Genomic DNA, 27,362 nt, shown 5'->3' with positions numbered 1-27,362 from the left:
TCAAAGAACTAAAACTAGAACTATTATTTGACCCAGTAGTATCACCACTGGGTATCTACCCAAAGGAAAAACAAAATTGTCTTATCTAAAAGATACCTTGACTCATATATATATTTCAGCTCTATTCATAATAGCAAAGACATGGAATCAATCTAAGTGTCTATCAACAGTGGATTAGACAACGAAAATGTGGTACATATACAACATGAAATACTCCATAGCCATAAATAAGAATGAAATCATATTCTTTGCAACAACATGGATGCAGCTGGAGGCCATTATCCCAAGTGAATTAATACAAAAACAGAAAGTCAAATAACACATGTTTTCATTTATAAGTGGAAGCTAAACAATAGGTACATGTGGACATAAAGATGGAAACAATAGACACTGACTACTCCAAAAGTGGGGAGGGAGGGAGGCAGTCAAGATTTGGAAAACTACCTATTGGGTACTATGTTCACTATTTGGGTGACGGGTTCACTAGAAGTGCAAACCCCAGCATCATCCAATATACCCAAGTAAGAAACCTTATTGCATTGGGAGTTATACCTGATGTAAATGACGAGTTGATGGGTGCTGACGAGTTGATGGGTGCAGCACAGCAACATGGCACAAGTATACATATGTAACAAACCCGCACGTTATGCACATGTACCCTAGAACTTAAAGTATAATAATAATAAAAAATAAAAAATAAAGAAACCTTCATATATACATCCTGAATCTAAAAGTAAAAAATAAAAAAAATAAAAATAAAGGTTGAGATTGAATTTAATGGTCACTGAAATTTAGGAATTAAGAAAAAAAATTGTACAAGCACTTAAAAAGGTGAGAAAAGTCACCTGTAGAGAGGGAAAACAGATGCCAATTTGTTTAATAAAATGACACAAGGCAGAAAACAAGGGTTGCAGAGTGTTGTAGGAAAATAAATATGTCCGGTAAATAGAATGGTGGACAAAATCAAACCAAATAACCTCTCAGTGATGTGGAATCTGTGGCATCAAAAGACTAACAATGAGCACTGGATCCACTATATCTCCTGTGATAAATATTGTGTCCCTTGTACATTGTATCTGGCACATTGAAGGCACTCAATATTACTTGTTGAACAAAAAATAGAGAGTAGAAATCAGTGAAAATGAAGACAGAAAAACAATAGACAAAACTAATGAAACTAAAAGCTAGTTCTTTTAAATGATCAATAACAGTGATCTTTTAAAAGATCAGTAAATAAATGCTAAATAAAGAAGAACAATTTACCAATACCAAGAAGAAAAAAGGTACATCACCCCAGACCTTACAGACAGTAAAACAATAATAATAAACAATAAACTATTAATAAACAACTTTATACCTTTGAATTCAACAACTTACATGAAATGGAGCAATTCCTTGAAAGACACAAAGTATCAAAACTCACTCGATAATAAATAGATTATCTGAATAATATTGAAATGTAATTTGTACTTCAAAACATTCCCACAAAGAAAACTCCATGTTCAGATGGTTTTGCTGGTGATTTCTAAGAAAGATTTAAATAAAATTATTAGCAATTCCATGTGATTTCTTCTAGAATACATAAATGAAGGAAATACTTCCTAACTTATTACCCTGGTACTAAAACCAAGTACAGTGCAAGAAAAGAAAACCACATACAAATATCCCTCACAAAAATAGACTAAAACATTCTTAACCAAATATTTAAAAATTTAATCAAATTATATATAAACAGAATAATACATCACTACCAACTGAGGTTTCCTCCAGGAAGAGAAGGCTGGTTTAACACTTGAAAATCAATCAGCATAATTTACCATTTCAAAAGATTAAGGAATAAAAACTATACAATCATTTCAATAGATGCAAGAAAAAGCATTTAACAAAATTCAATATCCATTAGTGGTAACAATAATAATAGTAATAATAAAAACTCAGTTTAATAAACATAAAAGGGAACTTCTTTAGCCTGGTGAGAGGCATGTATGAAAAACCTGTAGTGAACATCATACTTAATGGTGAAAGATTTAACGCTTTCCCTCCTAACTTGAGAATAAGGCAAGAATGTCTACTCTTATAGCTCTTATTAAAACATCATGCTTTATGTCCTAGCCAGTCCATTTAGGCCAAAATAGAAAAATGAAAGGAATGCATATCAGAAAACAAGAAATAAACTTGTCCCTGTTTGTGGACATGATTGTGTAGAAAATACCAAACAATCAACTGAATCCCCTGGAAGTAGTAAGTTAGTTTAGCAAAGTTGCAGAATACAACTTCAATATACCAAAATCAATTGCAGGTTAATAAACTAGCACTGAACAATTGGAAATGTTAAAAAAAATACAATTTACAGTAATACCCCCCCCCCCAAAAAACCCAGAAAATATATAGGTGTTTATTTAACAGAGTATGTGCTGGATCTGTTTTCTGAAAACTATAAATCTCTAGTAAAAGAAATCAAACAAGATATAAATAATTAGCAAACGATAAGCCACAGGTGGAGAAACATTGGAAATCATATTTCTGATGAAGAGTTTGTATCCAAAATATATAATGAACCCTCAATACTCAATAATAAGTAAACAAACAACACAATTGAAACTTATGGGAAATATTTGAGTAAAACACTTCCACAAAGAAGTGGTGTATAAGTATACAAAAAGATGTTCAACAACGTTTGTTACTAGAGAAATGCAAATTAAAACCACAACAATAATATTCAATTACACACCTAGGTAATGGCTAAATTTTTAAAAAATGACTGTAATAAATGTTGATGAGGAAGTGAAAGAAATGAATCTTTCACTGAATGTTTTTCAGTGCATTTGAGAATGCAAATTTGTACAGCCAATTTTGAAAACAGGTTAACAACTTATGAAGTTAAACATACACTTACCATACCACCCAGAAATTTCATTCCTAGGTATTTACTCAAGAGAAATGAAAACTTACCTGCACACAGAAACCTGTGTGCAAATGTTCTTAACAGCTTTATTCATAACAGCCAAGAACTCAAAACAGATTCAGTGTCCTTCAGTGGATGAATTAACTGTGGTACATTAATACAATGAAGTACGACTTTAAAAGAAAAAGGGACAAACTACTGATGACACACAGCAACACATATTTATCTCAAATGCTCTATGCTAAGTAAAAGAAGCTGGCTGAAAAGTCTACATGTTGATTCCATTTATATGGTAGTCTACAGAAGTCAAAATTATAGAAACAGTTGTTGCCAGGAGCTGGGGTAGCTGGAGGGCTTGCTAAGCAAGCAGCATAGGGAAACTTTTGGGAGTGAAAAAACTATTCTGTGTCTTGATTTTGGTGATGGTTTGATGACTATATACATTTCTCTTAACTCATAAAACTGTACATGAAAAAGAGTGAATTTTACTGTATGTAAGTTTAGAAGTGAATAATAACAATAGATAAAAAGTACAATATTAATATAGACATGTTGACCAAAATAAGATATTCAATGTGTTATGTTTAACTTGGCTCAACACTTTGTAAACAAAAACATCAATGGCTTATCCAAAATGCACATTTTTAATATTGGAAAGAATGTGTTATATTTGAATTGATGATGATTTATGGACTTGTCCCATTTTATTTATTTGCTTATTTCTTTAGAGACAGGATTTTGTTCTGTCACCCAGGCTGGAGTGCAGTGGTGCAATCATAACTCACTGTAACCTCAAACTCCTGGGTTCAAGAGACCCTACCACCTGAACCTCCTGAATAGCTAGGTCTACTGGTCTACTGGCACATACCACCATGCCACATTAATTAAAATTAAAAAAATAAAAATTGTAGAGGTGGGGGTCTCACCATGCTGCCCAGGCTGGTTTCAAACTCCTGGTCTCAAAAAATCCTCCTGCCTCAGCCTCCAAATGTGTCATCCCATTTAGAATATCTTGTTTTCCAGTAATGAATACTTATAAGTTAATTTTTTAGTACTTTTCAAATGTTTTAATTAGCGGGGGCATTAGTAAGGCATTGAGCTGCTTTTAAGTATGGCATCGAATCTGTAAGAACAGTGTTACATCATATAGGAATTTATCTCAAATGTTTCCATGTGAAAATATAGCCTTAGCTATCTGAAATACCTAAGGAAGCAGTCATTCTTAGAAGCTGTATGTTTCAGGTACTTCCAAAGCAACAAATCTAAAAAATTATACTCATTGTTCAGCTTGTTTGAATAGAACATACTAAGCATGATTTAATATTTTCTCAATGTCTTAGAATCTTCATCAAAATACTGAATCTTAAACCTGAGTAGAACCTGAAAAATTCCATATCTAAATATGATATATAAACTTAAGAGCCTAGTTATACTAAAAATATAGGTATATTACAACTATAACATGCTTTACAATTTAAGACAAATGAGTTCATATATCATAACTTATTTGTAGCAACCAGAGTGATAGACAAGATGACTTGTACAATCCAGCATTTTACAGACTTAGTAATGGGTATTCATGAAAATTAAATGATTTACCAAATTGTCAGCAATGAAGCTGAGCATAAAACCGAGGTTGTCTTATTCCTATGGGTGGGCATGTGCTGAATGGGTAGCACAATATAGAATATTTATTGGGGGTAAAACTAAACGAATTGTTACTTCAACACTCAATCCCTTAATTCAGCCACCATCCCCACCACAACCCAACAGACTTCAATTTCCAGGGAACCAATGCTTTGTCATTTTATCTTCCACATAAATAAAAACCCAACTTTAAAAGATATTGTTTTTAAAACTCTGTTTATTTTTATTATTTTGTTGCAAATGATTAAGAAATTTGGCTGTGCAGTCATTCAATATCTTGCCACTTCAGAGGCCAAGATAACTAGGGTGGATGAAGGTAATGATAAATTATCTTGCTCAAATGGGGTTATCTAGTTGTTGTAAAGAATTAACTTCCTATAATATAGTAGATCTTTTGAGCCAAGTGGCCTTGCTGCTGTTGTTTCTGAATTTAAAGGGAAAACTAAAAGGTCCCTGCATCTGCATTGTCTATTGTCAGAGTTGCAGTATCCGGAAATCTGTTTAGTATTCAGTCATCTTTATTTGGCTATTGGTATCAATGGGGAAGGACCTGGTGTGTTTTGTAGGTTGATATCACACTTAGATAAATGTAAGAGTTGCAGCCAGCTAATGGGAAAACATGGGGCAGATTTTATCATACTTGGTGATCACTTACAACTTGTACTTTAGGCTTTTTGCAGTAGGTACAGCCTTGCAGAGGAGGATCAGAGCTCTGATTGTACATTAATGATTTGAAGTTCACCATTGTCCTCAGAACCCATTTCAAAGTACCTTGCTTCTAAATCCATACCAGCTTCTAAATACCAGAAATATTTCCGGTATTTGACCTCTATCTTCTGACTCTTCTCTTGACTGCGGCTGAATCATTTAGGAAAAGAAACCCCAAACTGCTCTGAAATCTGGCAGCCATGATAGTGAAAAAAAAAAATGCTTTAATGGATATTGTTCCTGCTCACTTGTCCATGCATCCTTGAAAATTTCATTCAGTTTAGACTTACACATTAGTGCACTGAATGAGATCCCCTTCAGAAAGTCCGTAGAAGTCTTTGCTTCTGATGTTTCAGAGAGAAACTTTACTCTCATCTTTCCTGGTGCTTGCCTACATCTGATTTTCTCTCATCAGATCTCTTAACATTAGATAGGAGATAGATGAGATAGATGCTTGTGTGGGCAAGAAAGAAAGTCAGGTGTACCGACTGCACTGGATGACTGGGTGACTGCTTACTTTCCTTATTAGAGAGCTTTGTTGTTCAAAGCATTCAGAGAAAGATGTTATTTCCATGTCAATGTACTTGATTATTTCCATACACAGTATGCTAGAAAAATTCCTGTCTGGTTTGGCTTGAAGAGCTTTGTTGTTGCTCTTTTTTTCTTTTTTCTTTTCTTTTCTTTCTTTTTTCTTTTCTTCTTTTCTTTTCTTCTTCTCCCCTTCCTTCCTTCCTTCCTTCCTTCCTTCCTTCCTTCCTTCCTTCCTTCCTTCCTTCCTTCCTTCCTTCCTTCCTTCTTCCTTCCTTCTTTCCTTCCTTCTTTCCTTCCTTTCTTCCTTTCTTTTCTTTTCTTTTCTTTCCTCTTTTTTTCTGTTTTGAGACAGTTTCTGTCACCCAGGCTGGAGTACAGTGGTGTGATTTCAGCTCACTGCAACCTCCACATCCGGGGTTCAAGCAATCCTCCTACCTCAGCCTCCCAAGTAGCTGGGACCACAGGCTCACGCCACCATGCCCAACTAATGTGTTGCTGTTTTCTTAATTTTGAGGAGACACTTTTCTTGGAAAAGATGTGGTATTTTTTTCGGTCAATTTTTGGGATTAACAAGTTTAGTGTGACAGCTTTTAACAAGAACCCAAAATTGACTTAATCTAATCACAAGGATTCTTTATTAAATGCACTACTAGAATTTATCGTTTTTAAAGAAGAGTTTGACCTGACTTATTATTCTTTAAATTCACAGAGTTGTATACCCTTAGTATTAAACATTTTATCTATTGGCAGGAAAGATAAAACATTTTTCTAACTTATCTTGTCAAATTGTGATGATGTCAATTTAATTAAAAGGTACATAGTTTTAACATGGTTGTTTTTAGTAAAATGTACATAATTTAAAATTTTTATGTATATTCTATGTTTATTAAAATAATTATTTTGGTTAGTATTCCCTAAAGCACAGAAATGTTCACAGTCACTAAACCTTCTTTTTTATATTTAAGCTCTAAAGAGAGGTTTTGTTTTAATATATAAGAAGAATCCCTTTATCCAAGAGAAAAAACAAAAGCACCCTTTTGTTCCAGAGCAGAGCTTCTGGCTATAAGACATATGCCAGATGCCTTGCTTGACAAAGAACAGTGAGTGTCCCTGTTGATAATTGATCACGTATGGCTACCACCATCTCTGACTTTACTAGCCATAAATATTTATTTCAGTGAAATTACCTTTTTTTCCCCCATATATTAACACTAACCAGATAAAGACTTTCATCTTTTTTGTTTTGTGTTTTTTTTCTTTAAAGTTGGTACATTATCTGAATAAATTCAATAAGTGTTTGCACTATGCATATTTTTCATTGAGAAGCTGTCTCCCTTTAGCACACAAATTATTGCCCACTACTGGGGATTAATTCACTTGCAGAAGTCTTACAGCTTGGAAGCACTGAAATTGTATTAAAAAAATAGGAGTACAAATTCTACACATACCAAATTTTTATTCCAATTTTCAGAGTATCTTCTTTTATTTTTAGATGAATCTACGTTCTGTATTTACTGTAGAACAACAAAGGATTTTACAGCGTTATTATGAAAATGGAATGACAAATCAAAGTAAAAATTGCTTTCAGCTCATATTACAGTGTGCACAGGAGACTAAGCTGGACTTCAGTGTAGTCAGGGTAAGTATTGAGGTCTTACACTCAAATTTAAAGCTTCTTATTACAAGTGATATTTGCTTAATACAAGAAACATACTCAGGGTATGAAGTCACTAATTTTATAAACAACTTCACTTCCCTGGTATACCAATACTGTTTTAAAAATAAATAGGACTAATCTTTCAGTTTATATTTGTTTCTATAAATACCTTGAAAACACAAAAACCCTTGCAGTGTAAACATCTTTTTAAAATCTTAGCTTTTTAATCTAATACATACATTTAAGATTCATTGTTGATCTTATGCTCTTTAAACCCCAAATTAATGTAGATGTAATCCCCAAAAATGATATCAGTAAAATAGGCATTTATCAAGTGAATACTATAGGTGACGTATTTTTCATTTTATCTGAATTTTTCATCAGGCATTTGGTCTGCTTTATAAATACGTTCTCTTTCTAAGCAAAATGCGTGCATTTTGATGGGTAGGCAAGTAAGGGACAAGGAATCCTAAGGGAATAAATTTTTCTTTATCACAGTCATAGTTATTCAGTGTAAAAATCAGAGCTGCTACATTCTTGAAAGGTAATGAGAAGGTGATTGAGAAAAGACAAGAAATAAATCTAACAGAACTGGTTACGGATTTTATTGAATGCATAGGAACTTTTATGTCTGTTTGAAAATGTTACAAATCCTCTTGGTGTGAAATCTTAGTGATTGAAAGATTAGCAACTTTCTCCTACTTCACATTCATTAGGCTAATTTAGGAAAGAGAAAGGATGTCTGTTCTTAAGTTTATTTTGCTTTCGATGTACCTTCAAAGACCCTAAAGATAAGTATAGCTTAATAATTATTCAGAATATGTGTTTCTTAAAGACTACAATATTTATTCGCCTTCAAATAGGGAATTATGCCACCAATTCTAGACAAAAATATCCAGGATATCTGTTTCTTTTTTCTTTTTTTTTTTCTTTTTTTTTTTGAAATGGAGTTTTGCTCTTGTTGCCCAGGCTGGAGCGCAGTGGCGCGATCTCAGCTCTCTGCAGCCTCCACCTCCCGGGTTCAAGCGATTCTCCTGCCTCAGCCTCCCAAGTAGGTGGAATTACAGGTGCCCACCACCACGCCTGGCTAATTCTTTGTAGTTTTAGTAAAGACTGGGTTTCGCCATGTTGGACAGGTTGGTCTGGAACTCCTGACCTCAGATGAACTGCCCTCCTCGGCTTCCCAAAGTGCTGGGATCACAGGCATGAGCCACCGCACCCGGCCCAGGATATCTGTTTCTTATTTTCTGAGACCATTCATCATACTCAGATTTGTTTAAGAACCAGAAATAACTCCTATTAACAGCTCTACATGGCTTATTTGAAATATCTTCACTAAGCCACAGAGCAAAATGTCTAACTGTATTAGAAAATATAATATAAAAATGTATTAGATTTTAAGTTGATGAGATTGCAGTTAACAAGTGCTACTTTCTTTTTCCTGCAGTAATTTTCTCTGCTTTTTTTTTTTTCTTTTATCTTGTCATTACCTTAAAGTGAAAACCCTTGCCAGGCAGCTGCATTGTGAAAATCTTTCATATTGTGAAATCTTTCATATTTCCAATGTGTTATTGCAATCTTCCCCTCATAACTTACTTTATTGTGATTGAATATTGAGAGTGTTGAAATACAGAGATTTATATTTATGCTCAAAATGGTGTGAAAATCTAAAACAAACAATGGGAATGAAATATATAATTTCTTAGAATATAGATTATCAGTAAAATGTTAACATGTTACAAAGAAGTGTAAAAAATGGATTCATTCCCTCCATTCCAATGTAAATTTTACAGAAATTCAGTCTTCCTAATCTAAATCCCAACACAATTTTGATGGCTTTTCCAGTTAAAGGGCAAAAGGAATTTTTTTGTAGACTCATCACTCTATATCCCACCCGCTTCCCCGGATACTTTGCTAGGGTTACATGTTCTACTTGAAAGAGATCTTTATTATTATTAATAAAGTATTCATTGCATTTTTCTTTTAAAAAATCTTTAAGTCCCACTGTATTGAGAACTTGATCTCAATGTAAAGAAAACTTAAAAAGTTAAAACATCAAGCAAAAATAAATATACTGGGGTAAAAAAACAAGAAAACAAAGAAAGAGATATAAAAAAAAGGGAAAGAAGTTTAGAGACAGTGAATTTCAAAGAGAGAACTGAAACATAAATTTATGGACACTAAAGATTAATGACCGAATGACTTTTCTTTCTTTTTTTCCTGTGTAATATCACTTTATTAGTTCTTAAGCCCAACTTCTCATCATATCAATTTTGTTTGACACATCTTTTAAGATGTAACATAAATGAGAATCATTTACATCTTATAAGCTTTGGTATATTTTGATAATAATTGATAACAACTGAACAAATTTTAGTAAAATTTAATTCAGCTTTTGGGAAACCTCAGGCAATGTATTTTCTTTATTTTCATTTTAAATGGAAATATTTCTTATATACCTTCCTATTTATATACTTTCCTACTTTTTTCAATTGAGAATGTGGAAAATAATTGAACCCTTACTTTTTGACTCAGGGTTTTCACTATGGAAATCAATTATTATATTGTGCCATAAAATAATAATACTCACAACTTGGTAAGGTATATGGAGTTATTTTTTTCCTTAAAGGACGCCAGACTGCTATTTAGTGATTTCTCCCATTGCTTCTGTTTTGTGTTCCTTCTCTTTTCCCTTTAGTGAGCAATGTTTAGTGAACAATTTTAGTTTTGGTACTCTCGCGGTGCCTGTCAACAGCAACCTCTATCACTAATATCCCTTCTATTTTGCAATTTCTAATTTGTTGTTGACCGTTGGTTTTAAGGTTAGGTGTTGTAGTGAAGTACATGGATCTCGTGACATCTATGTTGGTTGTGTTCTGGACAAGGGAGGTTGCTAGGTTGCTATATAGCTATTTCTTATGTATATGGATATTATTCTACTGCATTTTACTTTTTGATGAGTACATTATATAAATATCTATTAAGCTACATAAGAAACTACATATAATATGCATATGCATGTATAAACTATACAACTTTATAAGTAAGCCATAAATTTGCAATGCACTAAAATCACTCCTAAACTTCCTGAGTTAAAGTAGACATTGAGTGAAGAGAACACAGTAGGTTATGTTGTGTGCGTGTGTTTTTCTTTTTTTAAGTGGCCCAGAGCTGTCCTCCAGATGTCATAGTTCTTGAATTCAAATTTTATAATTTTACTGTGCTTTCCCATTAAATTTTTTAATGTAATGCTTTTATATTTTTGTAAAGATTATGTACAAATACGTTATGCTTCTCACAGATTATTTTTACTTAAAAAGCCATAATGTGGCAACTTATTTTGAATATTTGTAAAATTCAACTTTTAACATTTTAGTTTTAAATATTTCTCTAGTATATAATTTAAAACCTTTTAGTTTTTCTCCCGTCTCCTGTGACATTTATATTCGTACATCTTTCCGCTTATCATTCTCACTCCTGCTGTTTCATGAAAGTCAGAGTCAGTTTAAAATTTCCACTGCCTCATGTGAAGTAAAGTGGAACACTACAGTTTGTGGAACATTTTCTTTATGGGAGAAACAATAATTATAAAAATAAAATGGCCAATAGAGATGACTATTTTCAGGAGTTTCTAACCACTACATGTAGGGTAGTGGAAGGTTTAATGTGCTTTCAGGCAAGGTAGAATTGACGGAATCTTTGCTCTCTCACTTGCGCGTAGAATATCCTTCCACAAGCTATTTATTATTTCTGAACCTCAGTTTCTTCATTTACACAATTAGAAAAATAACACTTACCAAAGGAGGTTTTTTATACATATGTATATATATAACACTCTATATAGACAGATCTATTATAGATCCTTTATTATAGATCCTTTATAGATTATTATATATTCTTTATACTTTAGATTTTTTATTTTATTTTTTTCTTTTACCTGTATGTACACCTTGGTTCCAAGGCAAATGAAAATCTATCTATCTATCTATCTATCTATCTATCTATCTATCTATCTATCTATCTATCATCTGTCTATCTATAGAGAGATCACATAATGGGGATTCAATATATATTAGCTTTTATTTACAGTATTACAGCAACACTAATGTCATATATAATTTTAAATTGTATAAGATGTACAGTAAACATTGAAAATTTGACAGTTTATGTGGTCTTCAAAAACACATCCATATAAAAGTTAAACAAATATACTCTGAACCATGTTTGTTCAAGGCTGGTTCATTTCATGTTTTCATTTATTCAGTTCTTTTAATTCTTTTTTAGGAAAATTTTTGGTGGAGACCGAGTCCCACTATATTGCCCAGGCTGGTCTCAAAATGTTGGCCTCAAGAGATCCTCCTGCCTGGCTTCCCAAAGTGCTGGGGTTACAGGCATGGGCCACTGGGCCTGGCCTGTTTAATTCTTAATAGATTAATGTGCTTTGGTGTTTATAATATGGTATGCATTTTGGAATCATTATAAAGTTTAGTAATCACATTATAGAATATATTTCTTATTGTATAATTTTAGATCCGTGACTCAGAAAAATAATACTAAGATCATTATAATAAATTACTTACATTAAAATACATATTTTGTAATTAAATCCTAAACGTCAACCACTAGTATTTTTATTAATAATCTTATTCTGTTTAGAAAATATCTATTTATTGTACAAAATTTGGTAAGTAGAGAAAAATGTAAAGAAGACAATAACTACCATAAATTAATGACAAACTGAAAACAAAATTTGCAACTTGTAACAAAGAATTATTACTGTCTTTAGTAGAAAATTACTCTTACAAATCAATTTAAAAAGGTAAACACCTCAATATAAAAATAGGTAAAGGTAATGGATAGGGAATTCTATGAAAGTAATATTGTAACCATAGAAATTCATATCAAAGCAGCAATTATACACTTTTTATTTACTCCTGGACTAGTAAAGACTATAAAAAGATAATGCAAACTCTTGGTGAGGGTGTGAGGAAACCAGAATTCTTACATTGGAGGGCACTTTGAAAATATTAGAGCCTAGCAATTTTTCTTTTAGTATTACATTCTAATGGAGCAGCAGTACAAAGATGCTTCTACGATGAAGTATATGGCAATATGATTTATAATAAAGAATATTTCAAAAACTACTATAAATACCTGATAGTATGAAATTAAGCAAGTTACAATATATTTATAAAATGGAAGTTGATGAGCCTAAAGATTGCAATTGTGTATTTGTTTAACAACACTATGAGCATTTCTTAATGCCATTAAATAGCCTATCTTTAGTATGTTCTTAATTTTTCAGTATTATAAATAAATATATGATGAACATCATTGCATATAAACTTTATCTACATTTGTAGGTTATTTTTAGGATAAATTACCATAAATATATTTACTATGTCAAAGTGTATAAACATTTTTAAGTTTCTTGATACATATTAGTTGGATGTGTTATGAGGAGAGAAACAATAATACACTCTGTTCTCAAAGTTTGAAGGTATTTATTAAGTATGAGTCCCTGATCATCTTTGTCTTTATACTTTAGTTAGCTTTTCTGTTATTTTAACTTTTTCTTTTACTTTTATGCACACTTTGGTTCCAAAACAAATGAAAATATAATGTATCATGTAAAATTTGTTTTTTCTTGGTTTGTTTTAAATTTTTTTTTTATAATACCATGTTTTATCCTTCCAGACGTGGGTTGGCAATAAGAGAAGAAAGATGAGTAGTAAGAACTCTGAATCTGGAACAGCAACAACAGGAACCTCTTTGTCAGCTCCAGACATTACAGTCAGAAATGTGGTTAATATTACTCGACCCTCAAGCCAGCAGTCTTCTTGGACATCTGCCAATAACGATGTCATTGTGACTGGTATATACAGTCCAGCCAATTCATCAAGTAGGCAAGGAACAAACAAACATACAGACACACAAATTACAGAAGCACATAAAATCCCTATGCAGAAAACAGCCACTAAAAATGATACTGAGTTTCAGTTGCACATTCCTGTTCAAAGACAAGTAGCACACTGTAAAAATGCTTCCCTGCTCCTAGGTGAAAAAACAATTATTTTGTCAAGACAGACAAGTGTGCTAAATGCTGGAAACTCAGTATTCAATCACACAAAGAAAAACTATGGAAACTCTTCAGTACAAGCTTCTGAAATGACAGTACCTCAAAAATCTTCTGTGTGCCACCGACCTTATAAAATTGAACCAGTTGGGATTCAAAGGTCATATAAGCCTGAACATACAGGTCCAGCATTACATAACTTATGTGGGCAAAAGCCAACTATTAGAGACCCTTACTGTAGAACACAAAACTTGGAAATCCGTGAAGTGTTTTCACTGGCAGTTAGCGATTACCCCCAGAGAATTCTGGGAGGAAATGCCCCACAGAAGCCTAGCTCAGCAGAAGGAAATTGTTTGTCCATTGCAATGGAGACTGGAGATGCTGAGGATGAATATGCCAGAGAGGAAGAGCTGGCATCGATGAGAGCACAGATACCAAGCTATTCGAGATTTTATGAAAGTGGCAGTTCCCTTCGAGCTGAGAACCAAAGTACAACCTTGCCTGGACCAGGAAGAAATATGCCAAATTCACAAATGGTGAATATTAGAGATATGTCAGACAGTGTACTGTATCAAAACAGAAACTACCATTTGACACCACGGACCTCATTACATACAGCATCTAGTACAATATACAGTAATACAAATCCGTTAAGGAGTAATTTTTCTCCTCATTTTGCATCATCAAACCAATTGAGATTATCACAAAACCAAAACAATTACCAGGTAATGTGTAAATTTATTTTATAAAGGTTTTAAAAACTGTGTTTGTATCCAGTTAGATTTGGGACCTGGATCGCTTAACTCGTGTATTGAAGTAATGTGAGATTTTTGCTTCAAAGTGGTGGTTTGGGATTAACTCCTTGAAGAATCTTGTGCTTTGTTTCTCATGTTTTTAAATGATGAGGTCTTTTTTCAGGAATATAGTCATTTTTATAATATGACAGTTTTTTCCTGACATTTAAAATGATTTTGTTCAGGAAATGGGAGCTTAATGGGTAGTATGAAACTTCCCACTACTAAAATAGGGTTAAATTGGTCAGGCTCATGCTCTTGAAAATAGATTATTCCTATAATGGTTTTCAGTTGCATTTTGGGGAGCTGTCACTAGATGAGTGGTGGCTTCCCTGGTACATACCCAGGCAAGTCAATCATTTCTTTAGGTGCTGATGGCTGAGAAGTCAGAGGCTATGGTAACTCAGCCAACTGCTTTTTATAAATGTAAATGCTTTATTAAAACATTAAGTGAGACTGTAGTCAAGTAGTCATTTAAAAAGTTTATAGGGAAAAGACATATTCAGAGTAAGAATTATTGCAATTTTAGACCTATGTGCAAAATAGTTGTTATTTATTTACTGTTTCATATATTCAATTGTTCAGGTATGCTTCAAATAATCACATTAACAGTGAGGTATAAGCCTACCTCAGAACATCTCTTAACCTATAGATAATTCCCTCTGAAAAATCTCTTTTAGAGAATTTGAATAGCAGAGCTTGAATGGTTGCCATTTTTCCTTACTACTGGCTAGAACTTCTTCTCTTTTCTTTTCTTTTCCCTTTTTTTTTTTTTTTTTTTTAGACGGAGTCTCGCTCTGTTACCCAGGCTGGAGTGGTGCAGTGACGTGATCTTGGCTCACTGCAACCTCTGCTCCCCGGTTCAAGCAATTCTCCTGCCTTAACCTCCCAAGTAGCAGGGACTACAGGCGTGTGCCACCACACCCAGATAATTTTTGTATTTTTATTAGAGATGGGATTTCACCATGTTGACCAGACTGGTCTTGAACTCCTGACCTCAGGTGATCCGCCCCCCTCGGCCTCCCAAAGTGCTGGGATTACAGGTGTGAGCCACTGGGCCCAGCCTAGCATTTCCTATCTTTTCAACCACAATACTTAAGATTTGTCTGGATTTAAGATGCTTCCAGGCTGTTCTGAACCAGTTTAAGGAACCATCTTCTTTTAGCTCCCTCTATCTTACAGCTCTCTGCTTGAAAATGAAAAGCAATAACACAGTATAGGAAGTGTCTCTCTATCATCTGGTCATAACACAAGAACTCCATCATCATCAATAGTCATTCTTTATTGATAACTGACTCATTTTTATGTGCTTGTTCTTTAAAGAAGCATGCTTAGAGTAACATTGAATCATACCATTAATATCCTCTACACATCCCTCCTTCATCCACCTACTCTTTTGCACTTCTTTACTGCTTCAGTGTTGTTCTTAATAATAGTAATAACAATAACACTTACCATTTGTTGAGGGCTGACCATGTGCTGGGACCTTTGGTCACTTTATATAACTAAATTCATTTAATCTTCATGATGATCTGGACAGATAGGCATTTTATCCATATTTCAATTGCTTGCCTAGGATTACATAGCTAGTAAATGACAAAACCAGAATTCCAACTCAGAAATGTATTATTTATTGTATTTTCTACTTTACCATACAGCATAACTATTTCAAGTGTATTTGACTTACTGGGAGGTCTCAGAATGCAAGGTTTAATTTTAATTTTTTTAAAAATCCACCACTCCCTAAAGGATAATTTAACCTGTGATTTTACCTTTACATAGTCTCTACTTTTTTCTGACAGAGTTTTTGAAGAAACAATTTTTTAAAATAAAATAACCTGCTTTTATTTTATTTATTGCAACAAAATTTAGCAACTGTTGTATGAATGGTAATCTTCTTAAAAGAAAGGCAACCTGACATAACAATTTAGAGTATAAGCTTAGAGCATGGACAGACCTGGATTCAAATTCAAGCTCTGCCATTTTCTGCTTGTGAACAGATAAGAAGGTATAGTATAGCCAGTGGCTTATCCTCTTGTGTAACAGTTTCTTTATTTGTATAATGTGGTTACTAATTCCTACTTCACAGGAATCTGGTGACAGGAAACGAAAAAAAAAAAAAAAAATCTAGGCCAGGCTCTTTGTACCTTTCCTGGCACATAAACTTCTTATACATATGAACTAATAGTTGGAAAGTTAATGAAACTCTGCTAGTCTATGTCTCATTTACGTTCCATTTCAAGTAAAATTTTGCACAGACCACAATTATCAGAAGTTATTTGAGAAATAAATAACATGTAACACTGGCTGAAAGAAGACTGGCAGTAAGCTATCACTTTCATTACAACCATTAAAAGCCCATTGTTATACTATATCAGACCTGTGTAAGCCAACCTGACTTGAGAGAATATAGTGGAGAAGCCCTGGGGAATCATTTAACCCCAACTCTTTGTTCAGTTAGTTTATATTTGGAAAATCAAGGCAGCATGGAGAAGTAGAATCCATGGAGTTTTAGCCTCCAAGGTGTTGCTGAAGCTCTATCACCAACACTCGTGGATCAGAACTTAGAATAGAATCCGTGGTCTTTTTGTCAACTTTCTATTATTATTATTATACGTTAAGTTCTGGGGTACATGTGCAGAATGTGCAGGTTTGTTACATAGGTATACACTTGCCATGGTGCTTTGCTTCACCCATCAACCCATCATCTACATTAGGTATTTCTCCTAATGCTATCCCTCCTCTAGCCCCCCACCCCTCAATGGGCCCCAGTGTGAGATGTTCCCCTTCCTGCGTCCATGTGTTCTCATTGTACACCTCCCACATAAGAGTGAGAACATGCAGTGTTTGGTTTTTTTGTTCTTGTGTTAGTTTGCTGAGAATGATGGTTTCCAGCTTCACCCATGCTCCTGCAAAGGACATGAACTAATCCCTTTTTATGGCTGCATAGTATTCCATGGTGTATATGTGCCACATTTTCTTTATCCATTCTATCATTGATGGGAATTTGGGTTGGTTTCAAGTCTTAGCTATTGTGAATAATGCTGCAATAAATATACATGTGCATGTGTCTTTATAGTAGAAAGATTTATAATCCTTTGGGTATATACCCAGTAATGGGATTGCTGGGTCAAATGGTATTTCTGGTTCTAGATCCTTGAGGAATCGCCACACTGACTTCCACAATGGTTGAACTAATTTACATTCCCACCGACAGTATAAAAGCGTTCCTATTTCTCCACATCCTCTCTAGCATCTGTTGTTTCCTGACTTTTTAATGATCACCATTCTAACTGGCATGAGATGGTATCTCATTGTGGTTTTGATTTGCATTTCTCCAATGACCAGTGATGATGAGCCTTTTTTCATATCTTTGTTGGCTGCATAAATGTCTTCTTTTGAGAAGTGCCTGTTCATATCCTTTGCCCACTTTTTGATGAGATTTTTTTTTCTTGTAAATATGTTTAAGTTCTTTGTAGATTCTAGATATTAGACCTTTGTCAGATGAATAGATTGCAAAAATTTTCTCCCATACTGTAGGTTGCCTGTTCGCTCTGATGACAGTTTCTTTTGCTGTGCAGAAGCTCTTTAGTTTAATTAGATCACATTTGTCAATTTTGGCTTTTGTTCCCATTGCTTTTAGTGTTTCAGTCATGAAGTCTTTGCCCATGCCTATGTCCTGAATGGTATTGCCTAGTTTTTGTTCTAGAATTTTTATGGTTTTAGGTCTTACATTTAAGTCTTTAATCCATCTTGAGTTAATTTTTGTATAAGGTGTAAGGAAGGAGTTCAATTTCAGTTTTCTACATATGGCTAGCCAGTTTTCCCAGCACCATTTATTAAATAGGGAATGCATTCCCCTTTGCTTGTTTTTGTCAGGTTTGTCAAAGATCAGATGGTTGCAGATGTGAGGTGTTATTTCTGAGGCCTCTGTTCTGTTCCATTGGTCTATATATCTGTTTTGGTACCAGTACCATGTTGTTTTTGTTACTGTAGCCTTTTAGTGTAGTTTGAAGTCAGATAGTGTGATGCCTCCAGCCTTATTCTTTTTGCTTAGGATTGTCTTGGCTATGCGGGCTCTTTTTTGGTTCCTTATGAAATTTAAAGTAGTTTTTTTTCTAATTCTGTGAAGAAGGTGGATAGTAGCTTGATGGGGATAGCATTGAATCTATAAATTACTTTGGGCAGTATGGCCATTTTCACAATATTGATTCTTCCTCCCATGAGCATGGAATGTTTTTTTGTTTATTTGTGTCCTGTCTTATTTCCTTGAGCAGTGGTTTGTAGTTCTCCATTTTGTCAACATTCTTGCTATGAAACTATAAGAAAACAAACAATGCTCTTGGGTTTCTCACCCTGAAAGTATACAGCAGAGATAGCTGCCTCTTTTCTGTGTTACAGCACTTATCTTCAAGCTGAGATACTATTTCTGGAGGGTAGTATAGTACTAAGCTATTTAGAAAATTGAGTACAAATTGAAGAAATCCTAAAGGATACTAAGAAGTTAAAATCAGCTCTCTTTAGGAGACTCTTGGGAATATAATATTAAGGGTTGAAGTGGTATTAAGGAAACCGGCAGGATGTGACTATAGCAAGATACTATGAACAATCAAGTTCCATTTCAAAAACTCTCCAGGCTAACCTCACTCACGGAGTCAGATTACAATCATATTGGTCTCCCTCCAAAGTGCCATTCACTTTTCATATTACCTCTATGTCAGACTGCCTGCTTATCACAAGAGTGCTGTTGTGATTAAAGTTTATTAACGATCATCTTTGTGAAGATATTGGGGTGCTTTGGAAGAAAGGCGCCATGAATACAACATGTATCATTTCAATTATTATTGTGCCTTGATAATTAATTGCATTCACATCTCTCATGGATTTTAGAAGGTCTTTGGAATTAATAGAAGTAAAGCACTTTGGTGAACTTCTTTTAAAAATCTTTGTAAGCACAATACATTTCTATTAGTAAAAGTGCCTTGGTAATGTCTTCCAACCTTCTTTATTACTTGTGGACTTTAGTGCTTTTGTTAAAAAGAAACAAAAGTTTAATAACAATAGAAACTTTAAATATCAAGGCATTTAAACAAACACAAATGCTATTTTGCCTGAGGAAAATGAGAGCCAGTAAGATTGAGTGGCTTGGTCAAAATGACTCTCAGGAAAATATTCAAGTTTTTAAAAAAATAATTGTAATCTGTGTTGAGTGGGTAGAGTTAGCAAGGATCACTTTTAAATAATTTGATTAAGACATATATTACATAATATAAAATTCACACATTAAAAGTATGAATTGAGTGGTTTCTAATATATTCACAGAGTTGTTCAAGCAGCGCCACAATCTAATTTTTGAACATTTAATCACCTCAAAAATGAACCCCATATGCATTAGCACATGGCATCCCCTATCCTGTCACTAAGCAACCACTAATGTTTCTATCTCTATGGATTTATCTTTTCTGCATTTTAATATAAATGGAGTCATATAATATATGATATATATAACATATAATATATATAATATAATATGGGCCATTTGAGAGTGGCTTCTTTCAATTAGTATGATGTTTTTAAGGTTCATTCACGTCATGGCATGCATTAGTACTTCATATTATGCTTCTGATCCATGAATGTGTTATGATTTTTCACTCATTACATCTGTTCAGATTTCTTTCAAGAATGTTACATACTTCTCGGTAGAGAAAATTTCTGTTTCCTTAATTTCTTTCTAAGTTTATTACTCTCTTTGATGCTAATTTTTAAAAATTTCTTAACTTTTCAATTAATAGAACAATATCACTCAATTATGATGATAAATGTTCTGACTACTCCTTTATTGGGTTTTGTTTTCCTTAGTATCAAAAGAACAGCCCAATACTTATTTACCACATTGGTATTTTGGCTTATTGCGCTTTTATTGTACAAAATGCACTACTCTTTCTAGCCTCTGGTAATCATCTCTTTACTCTTTATCTCCATGAGTTCAATTGTTTTAAATTTTAGCTCCTGCAAATAAGTGAGAATACATGATGTCTGTGCCTGGCTTATTTGTCTTAACATAATGACCTCCAATCCCATCCCTGTTGTTGCAAATGACAGAATCTCATTGTTATTTATGACTGAGTAGTTCTCCGTTGTGTATACATACCACATTTTCTTTATTTATTCACCTGTTGATGGACACTCAGGTTGTTTCCAAATCTTGGCTATTGTGAATAGTGCTACAGTAAAAATGGGAGTGCAGATATCTCTTCAACTTACTGATTTCCTTTATTTTTGATAAATACTGATACCTTTATTGTCTCATTTTATGGTACCTCTATTTTTAGTTTACTGAGGAACCGCCAACTGTTCTCCATAGTGCATGTACTAATTTGTATTCCCACCAGCAGTTTATGAGGAAACCCTTTTCTCTACATCTTCACCAGAATTTGTTATTGCCTGTCTTTTGGATAAAAACCATTTTAACTGGGATGAGATGGTATTTCATTTTAGTTTTGATTTGCAGTTGTCTGAAGATTAATGTTGTGGAGAACCTTTCCATATACCTGTTGGCAATTTATGTGTCATATTTTGAGAAATGTCTGTTCAGGTGTTTTGCCCATTACTAAATCAGATTGTTAGAGTTTTTTCCTATAGAGTTGTTTGAGCTCCTTATATATTCTGATTATTAATCCCTTGTCAGACAGGTAGTTTTAGGTATTTTTCTCCCATTCTGTGTGTTGTCTCTTCACTTTGTTGATTGTTTCCTTTGCTGTGCAGAAGCTTTTTAACTTGATGTGATCCCATTTGTCCATTTTTGCTTTGGTTTCCTGTGCTTGTGGAGTATTGCTCAAGAAATCTTTGTCAAGTACAGTGTCCTGGAGATTTTTGCCAAAGTTTTCTTCTAGTAATTTCATAGTTTCTGGTCTTAGAGTTGTTTTTAATACATATTTTTTTTAAAATTTTATATGGTGAGAGATAGGGGTCTAGTTTCATTCTTCTCCATATGAATGTCCAGTTTTCCTAGCACCATTTGTTGAAGAGGCTCTCCTTTTCCCAGTGTATGCTCTTGGCAATATTGTCAAGCATGAGTTCATTGTAGGTGTATGGATTTGTTTCTGCGTTCTCTATTCTGTTTCATCTGTCTATGTGTATGTTCTTATGCCAGTATCATGCTATTTTGGTTACTACAGCTTTGTAGCATAATTTGAAGTCAGGTAATGTGATTTCTCCAGTTTTGATCTTTTTGCTCAGAATAGCTTTGGATATTCTGGTTCTTTTATGGTTCCATATAGATTTTAGATTTTTTTTTTTCTGTTTCTGTGAAGAATGTCATTGGTATTTCGACAGGGATTGAATTGAATCTATAGATTGCTTTACATAGTATAGACACCTTAAAAATATTGATTCCTCTAATTCATTAGCATGGACTATCAGTTCTGTTGTGTCCTCTTCAATTTCTTTCATCAATGTTTTATAGTTTTCATTATAGAAATCTTTCACTTTTCTTTTAGAAATTTCCTAGGTATTATTTTTTTTTGTAGCTATTGTAAATGGGATTACTTTCTTTCCAGAATGTTTGCTGTTAGCATTTAGAAATGCTACAGATTTTTGTATGTTGATTTTATATCATGCAACTTTACTCAATTTGTTTATTAGTTCTAATAGTTTTTTGGCAGAGTATTTAGATTTTTCCAAATATATTATTATATCATCTGCAAACAAAGATAATATGACTTCCCCTTTCAAACTTATTTCTTTCCTTCTCTTGGTTGATTGCTCTAGCTAGTGCTTCCAGTACTATTTTGAATAACAGTGGTGAAAGAGGGCATTCTGGTTGTTTTCCACATATTTGAGGAAAGGCTTTCATTTTGTCCCCATTTAGTATGATATTAGCTGTGGATCTGCCATATATGGCTTTCAATGTGTTGTGGTATGCTCCTTCTATACCCAGTTTTTGAGAAGAATTTTTCTTTTTATCATGAAGGGATATTGACTTTTATAAAATAATTTTCAGCATCAATTCAAATGATCATATGGTTTTGTTCCTTCATTTTGCTGATATGATGTACCACATTGGTTAATTTGCATAAGTCTAACCGTCCTTAAGTTTCTGCGATAAATCCAACTTAGCCATAATGAATGATCTTTTCAATGTGTTCTTAAGTTTTGTATCAGTGTTCATCAGGGATATTTGTCTGTAGTTTTTGTTTTGTTTTGTTTTGAGACATCTTTGTCTGGTTTTGGTCTTAGGGTGATACTGGCCTCATAGAATGAGTTTGGAAGTATCTTCTCATCCTCTATCTTTTGGAATAGTTTGAGTAGGAATGGTATTAGTTCTTAAGTGTTTGGTAAAATTTAGCAGTGAAGATATCAGGTCCTTGGCTTTTTTTTGCTGGGAGACTTTTTGTTATTGCTTCAATCTTGTTACTTATTATTGATCTGTTCAGGTTTTGAATGCTTTAATGGTTCAATTTTGGTAGGTTGTATGTATCTGTAAATTTTTCAGTTCCTTTCAGGTTTTCCAAGTTACTGGCATATAGTTGCTCATTATAGCTTCTAATGATCCTTTGAATTTCTGCACTATCAGTTGTAATGTCTCCTTTTTTACCTCTGATTTTGTTTATTTGAGTATTCTCTCTTTTCTCCCCACAGGTAGTCTCACTAAAGGTTTGTCAATTTTCTTATAATTTTTAAAAACCAACTTTTAAATTCATTGATCTTTTGTATTATTTTTTATTTCAATTTCACTGATTTTTGCTCTGATTTTTATTTTTATTTTCTAATAACTTTGGGTTTGGTTTGCTCTTTCTTTTCTAGTTCTCTGAAATGCATCTTTAGTTGTCTATCTAAAGTTTTTCTACTTTTTGAGTGTAGGCACTTACAGCTTCAAACTTTCCTCCTAGTACTGCTTTTGCTATATCCCATTGTTTGGGGTGTGTTGTTTTATCATTATCATTTGTTTTGAGAAATTTTTAAATATTCTTTTTATTTTCTTAATTAGCCCACTGATCATTCAGGAACATATTGTTTAATTTCCATGCATTTGTATAGTTTCCAGTCTTGCTCTTGTTATTGATTTCTAGTTTTAATCCATTGTAGCCAGATAAGATACTTGATATAATTCCATTTTCTGAGTTTTTAAAAGGTGTATTTTTTTGGTAGGGTGTATACTCCAAAACATTTTTGTAGGTTCTTTAGCTAGTATCTAAAAAGTATGAAATAATCCAACTTAAGACTTCTTTCTTTTTTTTTCTGAAAGCACTTAGTCATTGCAGTAAAATGAAGTATGACACCAATAGGGAATCATGAATTCTGATCTTTCATAGTATATTTTGCAATAACCATTTTATGGTCCATTTTTCTTAAATCTGATGACCTCTTTGAGGCAGGTTTCCAATTTTGCCAGTAGAACAGGAAATATCATGTGTGGGTACATGATAAGCATTAATCATGTGTGGGTGGAAATTTGTTAACAGTCTGAAAGTGAAGTTTGAGTTAAAAGTTGTTTGACCTTGAAATTGACTGGGAGGCCAAAGATTTAAAGCAACAGAAGAATCTCCCAGTCTATGAGGAGTAAGTTGTGTGATAATGGTATATGTTTTGTGTGCATGAAATGGGAATTTGTAAATATTGAAATCTAGGGTCTAGCAGTCACTGTCAACAGAAGATCAAGCTACATATATTTATGTTTTAAAACTTAAATTATAAATCTAGCTAAATCTTTCTAACAACTCGTTTTAATGTTCATGGGTACATTTCACCTAAGTAACCATTTACATTGCACAGAAAAAGATCCATCTTGAGCACAGATTCAGTATTAGGAATTGGTTTGGAGAAGAGGATTTTTTGTGGAATTTTTTTTTTTTTTTTTTTTTTTTTGATAATGCAAAAGTAAAACCAGTTGCCTTCTAGGGGATTGAACTAAATTTTAATCTAATCTTTAAGACCAAAACAAAATATATGAAGGAAATAAAAACCACTTATTTTTTCACTATTCTCTTTTTTTTTTTTTTTTTTTTTTTTTGAGATACCATCTCACACCAGTTAGAATGGCGATCATTAAAAAGTCAGGAAACAACAGGTGCTGGAGAGGATGTGGAGAAATAGGAACACTTTTACACTGTTGGTGGGATTGTAAATTAGTTCAACCATTATGGAAAACAGTATGGCGATTCCTCAAGGATCTAGAACTAGATGTACCATATGACCCAGCCATCCCATTACTGGGTATATGCCCAAAGGATTATAAATTATGCTGCTATAAAGACACATGCACACGTATGTTTATTGCAGCACTATTCACAATAGCAGACTTGGAATCAACCCAAATGTCCATCAGTGACAGACTGGATTAAGAAAATGTGGCACATATACACCATGGAATACTATGCAGCCATCAAAAAGGATGAGTTTGTGTCCTTTGTAGGGACATGGATGCAGCTGGAAACCATCATTCTTAGCAAACTATCACAAGAACAGAAAACCAAACACCGCATGTTCTCACTCATAGGTGGGAACTGAACAATGAGATCACTTGGACTCAGGAAGGGGAACATCATACACCGGGGCCTATCATGGGGAGGGGGGAGGAGAGAGGGATTGCATTGGGAGTTATACCTGATGTAAATGACGAGTTGATGTGTGCAGCACACCAACATGGCACAAGTATACATATGTAACAAACCTGCACGTTATGCACATGTACCCTATAACTTAAAGTATAATAATAATAAATAATAAAAAAATAAAATAAAAAAAATAAAAAATAAAAAAACCACTTATTTTTAAATTGATCTGCAAAAACATTGTTACTAGAAATTGATTGGGACTTGAGGCCTTCTTCCAAAAAATAAGAACTTAATTGTCTTGCCTGTATTAGGTTTTGAACATTAATACCATGTATTTGTACTTATTAAAAAATGTTTCAATGAAATGTGAATTAGCAGTATGAACTTCTGGTTCAGTTGGAAATTCTTTCATTTGAAAAACGTGATATTTGCACACAATTGCTTGAATGTTTTTATTTTCCAATTTCCCCTCCCCCACACTGGATAGAATTGAAGCTAGAATTTTTTCTTATGATCAAGAAACAAAACATTTGCATGTTATATTTTGCACATGAGTGTTGACACAAATTAAAATTCTAGTATACATTATATGTCACTCTATGAATGTTGACAGTGGAAGAAACACCTTGCTGTAGTATACTGTCACTTCTGGACTATAAAGCTGAGAAAGAAACATAATTTATGATTTTTCATGCATCAGAAAAAGTTACAGCTAGCATGCCCCATTTTCTTGTTGACCTCATGAGATGAAGAGAGCAGATGGTATTAATTCAGAGTGAAGAAATTGCTCAAATATTGATTTTAGTATACTTACCATCTACATGCAATATTAAGCAAATCAGGTATCTTATTACAGTTTCAAATATGTACATAGGCTCCCTCTCACTCCCTTCCATATCTATTAGTTATTGAAGTTTCTATGCTGGCATTAAGACATTACAACAATGTTTTCTTGTACCGTATTATAAACATATGGAGTACAATATGTGTTATTTTTCCGAGGTGAACCAAATGTACATTTCTCAAGGTTCTTGAATCTTCTTTAGCAGTATTTTATAGAGAGTCTTTTATGCATTAGTAATAGATAAACCACATTGTGATTTTTTTTAAAAAATCTTAAGCCATGTACCAAGTTTGTGGTCCAAATTGTGTAGGAGAAGTTAAATGTAAAAGGCATTCTATTAAATAATTTGTGTGTACTTCTGTAAGCATAGTTATGTCAAAATTACCTTTTAAAATAGCCAAAAATAAAAAGATTTTGTGGCCTAACATGTGGTCTATTCTTGAGAATGATCCTTATGCTGAGGGGAAGAATACGTATTCTGCCACCACTGGATGAAATGTTTTGTAAATAAATCTTGGATTTATTTGGTCTATGGTGCAGATTAACTCTGGTGTTTCTTTGTTGATTTTCTGTATGGATTATCCATCCAGTGCTGAAAGTGGGATGTCGAAGTCTCTAGATGTTATTATGTAGGAGTCTATCTGTCTCTTTACCTCGAATAATATATGTTTTATATATCTGTGTGCCCCGGTGTTTGGTGCATATGTATTTACAACTGTTATAGCCTCTTAATATTTTGACTCCTTTTCATTATATAATGACTTTCTTTATCTCTTTTTATACTTTTTGTCTTCAAATCTATTTTGTCTGATATAAGTATGGCTATTCTTGCTCTTCTTTGATTTCCATTAGCAAGGAATTTGTTTTTCATGTCTTTATTTTCAGTCTAGATGTGTCTTTATAGGTAGAATGTGTTTTTTGTAGGCAACAGATCATTGGGTCTTACTTTTTTATTCATTCAGCCTGTCTATGTCTTTTGATTAGAGAGTTTAGTCCATTTACATTTAATACTGTTATTGATAAGTAAGAACTCACTCCTGCCATTTTATTTGTTTTCTGGTTATTTTGTGGTCTTCTCTTTTCTCCTTTCTCCTTGTCTTCCTTTTATTGAAGGCAATTTTCTCTGGTGGTATGTTTTCATTTCTATTTTGTGAGTATCCATTGTATGCTTTTTGACTTGAGGGTTCCATGATGCTTGCAAATAATATCTTATATCCCATTATTTGAAACTGATGACAACTTGACACTGATTGCATAAACAAACAAACAAGCAAAGAAAAATCTAATAAAAAAATCATAGTTTTTTAATTGGTTTGTCTTCTAGTCTTTCTACTCAAGATATGCGTACTTTAAATATCACAATAATCGTGTTATAAAATTCTGTGATTTTCTCTGTACTTACAATTACCGGGGAGATTTGTACCTTCAGATGATTTCTTATTGCTCATTAAATTCTTCTTTCAGATTCAAGAACTCCCTTTAGCATTTCTCACAGGACAGATAAGGTATTGATGAAATCCTCAGCTTTTGTTTGTCTGAGAAAGTCATTATTTATCCTTCATGTTTGAAGGATATTTTTGCTGGCTACATTATTCTAGGACAATTTATTTTTTCTTCAGCAGTTTAAATATGTTATGCCACTCT

The 27,362-nt window shown here is 33.4% G+C and overlaps 1 protein-coding gene across 2 annotated transcripts in view; it reads left to right on the top strand.

Annotated features, from left to right (window-relative positions):
- Window positions 1-27,362, top strand: part of HDX (highly divergent homeobox) — a 189,621-nt gene that overhangs the window by 26,539 nt on the left and 135,720 nt on the right. Inside the window, exons 2-3 of one of the 2 annotated variants that reach the window (XM_015127740.3) lie at window positions 7,284-7,430; window positions 13,146-14,249. In XM_015127740.3, the coding sequence (XP_014983226.1) occupies window positions 7,284-7,430; window positions 13,146-14,249 (1,251 nt within the window). The remainder of the gene's footprint in view (window positions 1-7,283; window positions 7,431-13,145; window positions 14,250-27,362) is intronic. The other variant, XM_015127741.3, reaches the window with a different exon arrangement.

This window comes from Macaca mulatta, chromosome X, assembly GCF_049350105.2.
Source record: "Macaca mulatta isolate MMU2019108-1 chromosome X, T2T-MMU8v2.0, whole genome shotgun sequence".
Taxonomy (NCBI): Eukaryota; Metazoa; Chordata; class Mammalia; order Primates; family Cercopithecidae; genus Macaca; species Macaca mulatta.
The sequence above is the reverse complement of the archived record's forward strand: the minus strand, read 5'-3'. Positions and strand labels throughout refer to the sequence as shown.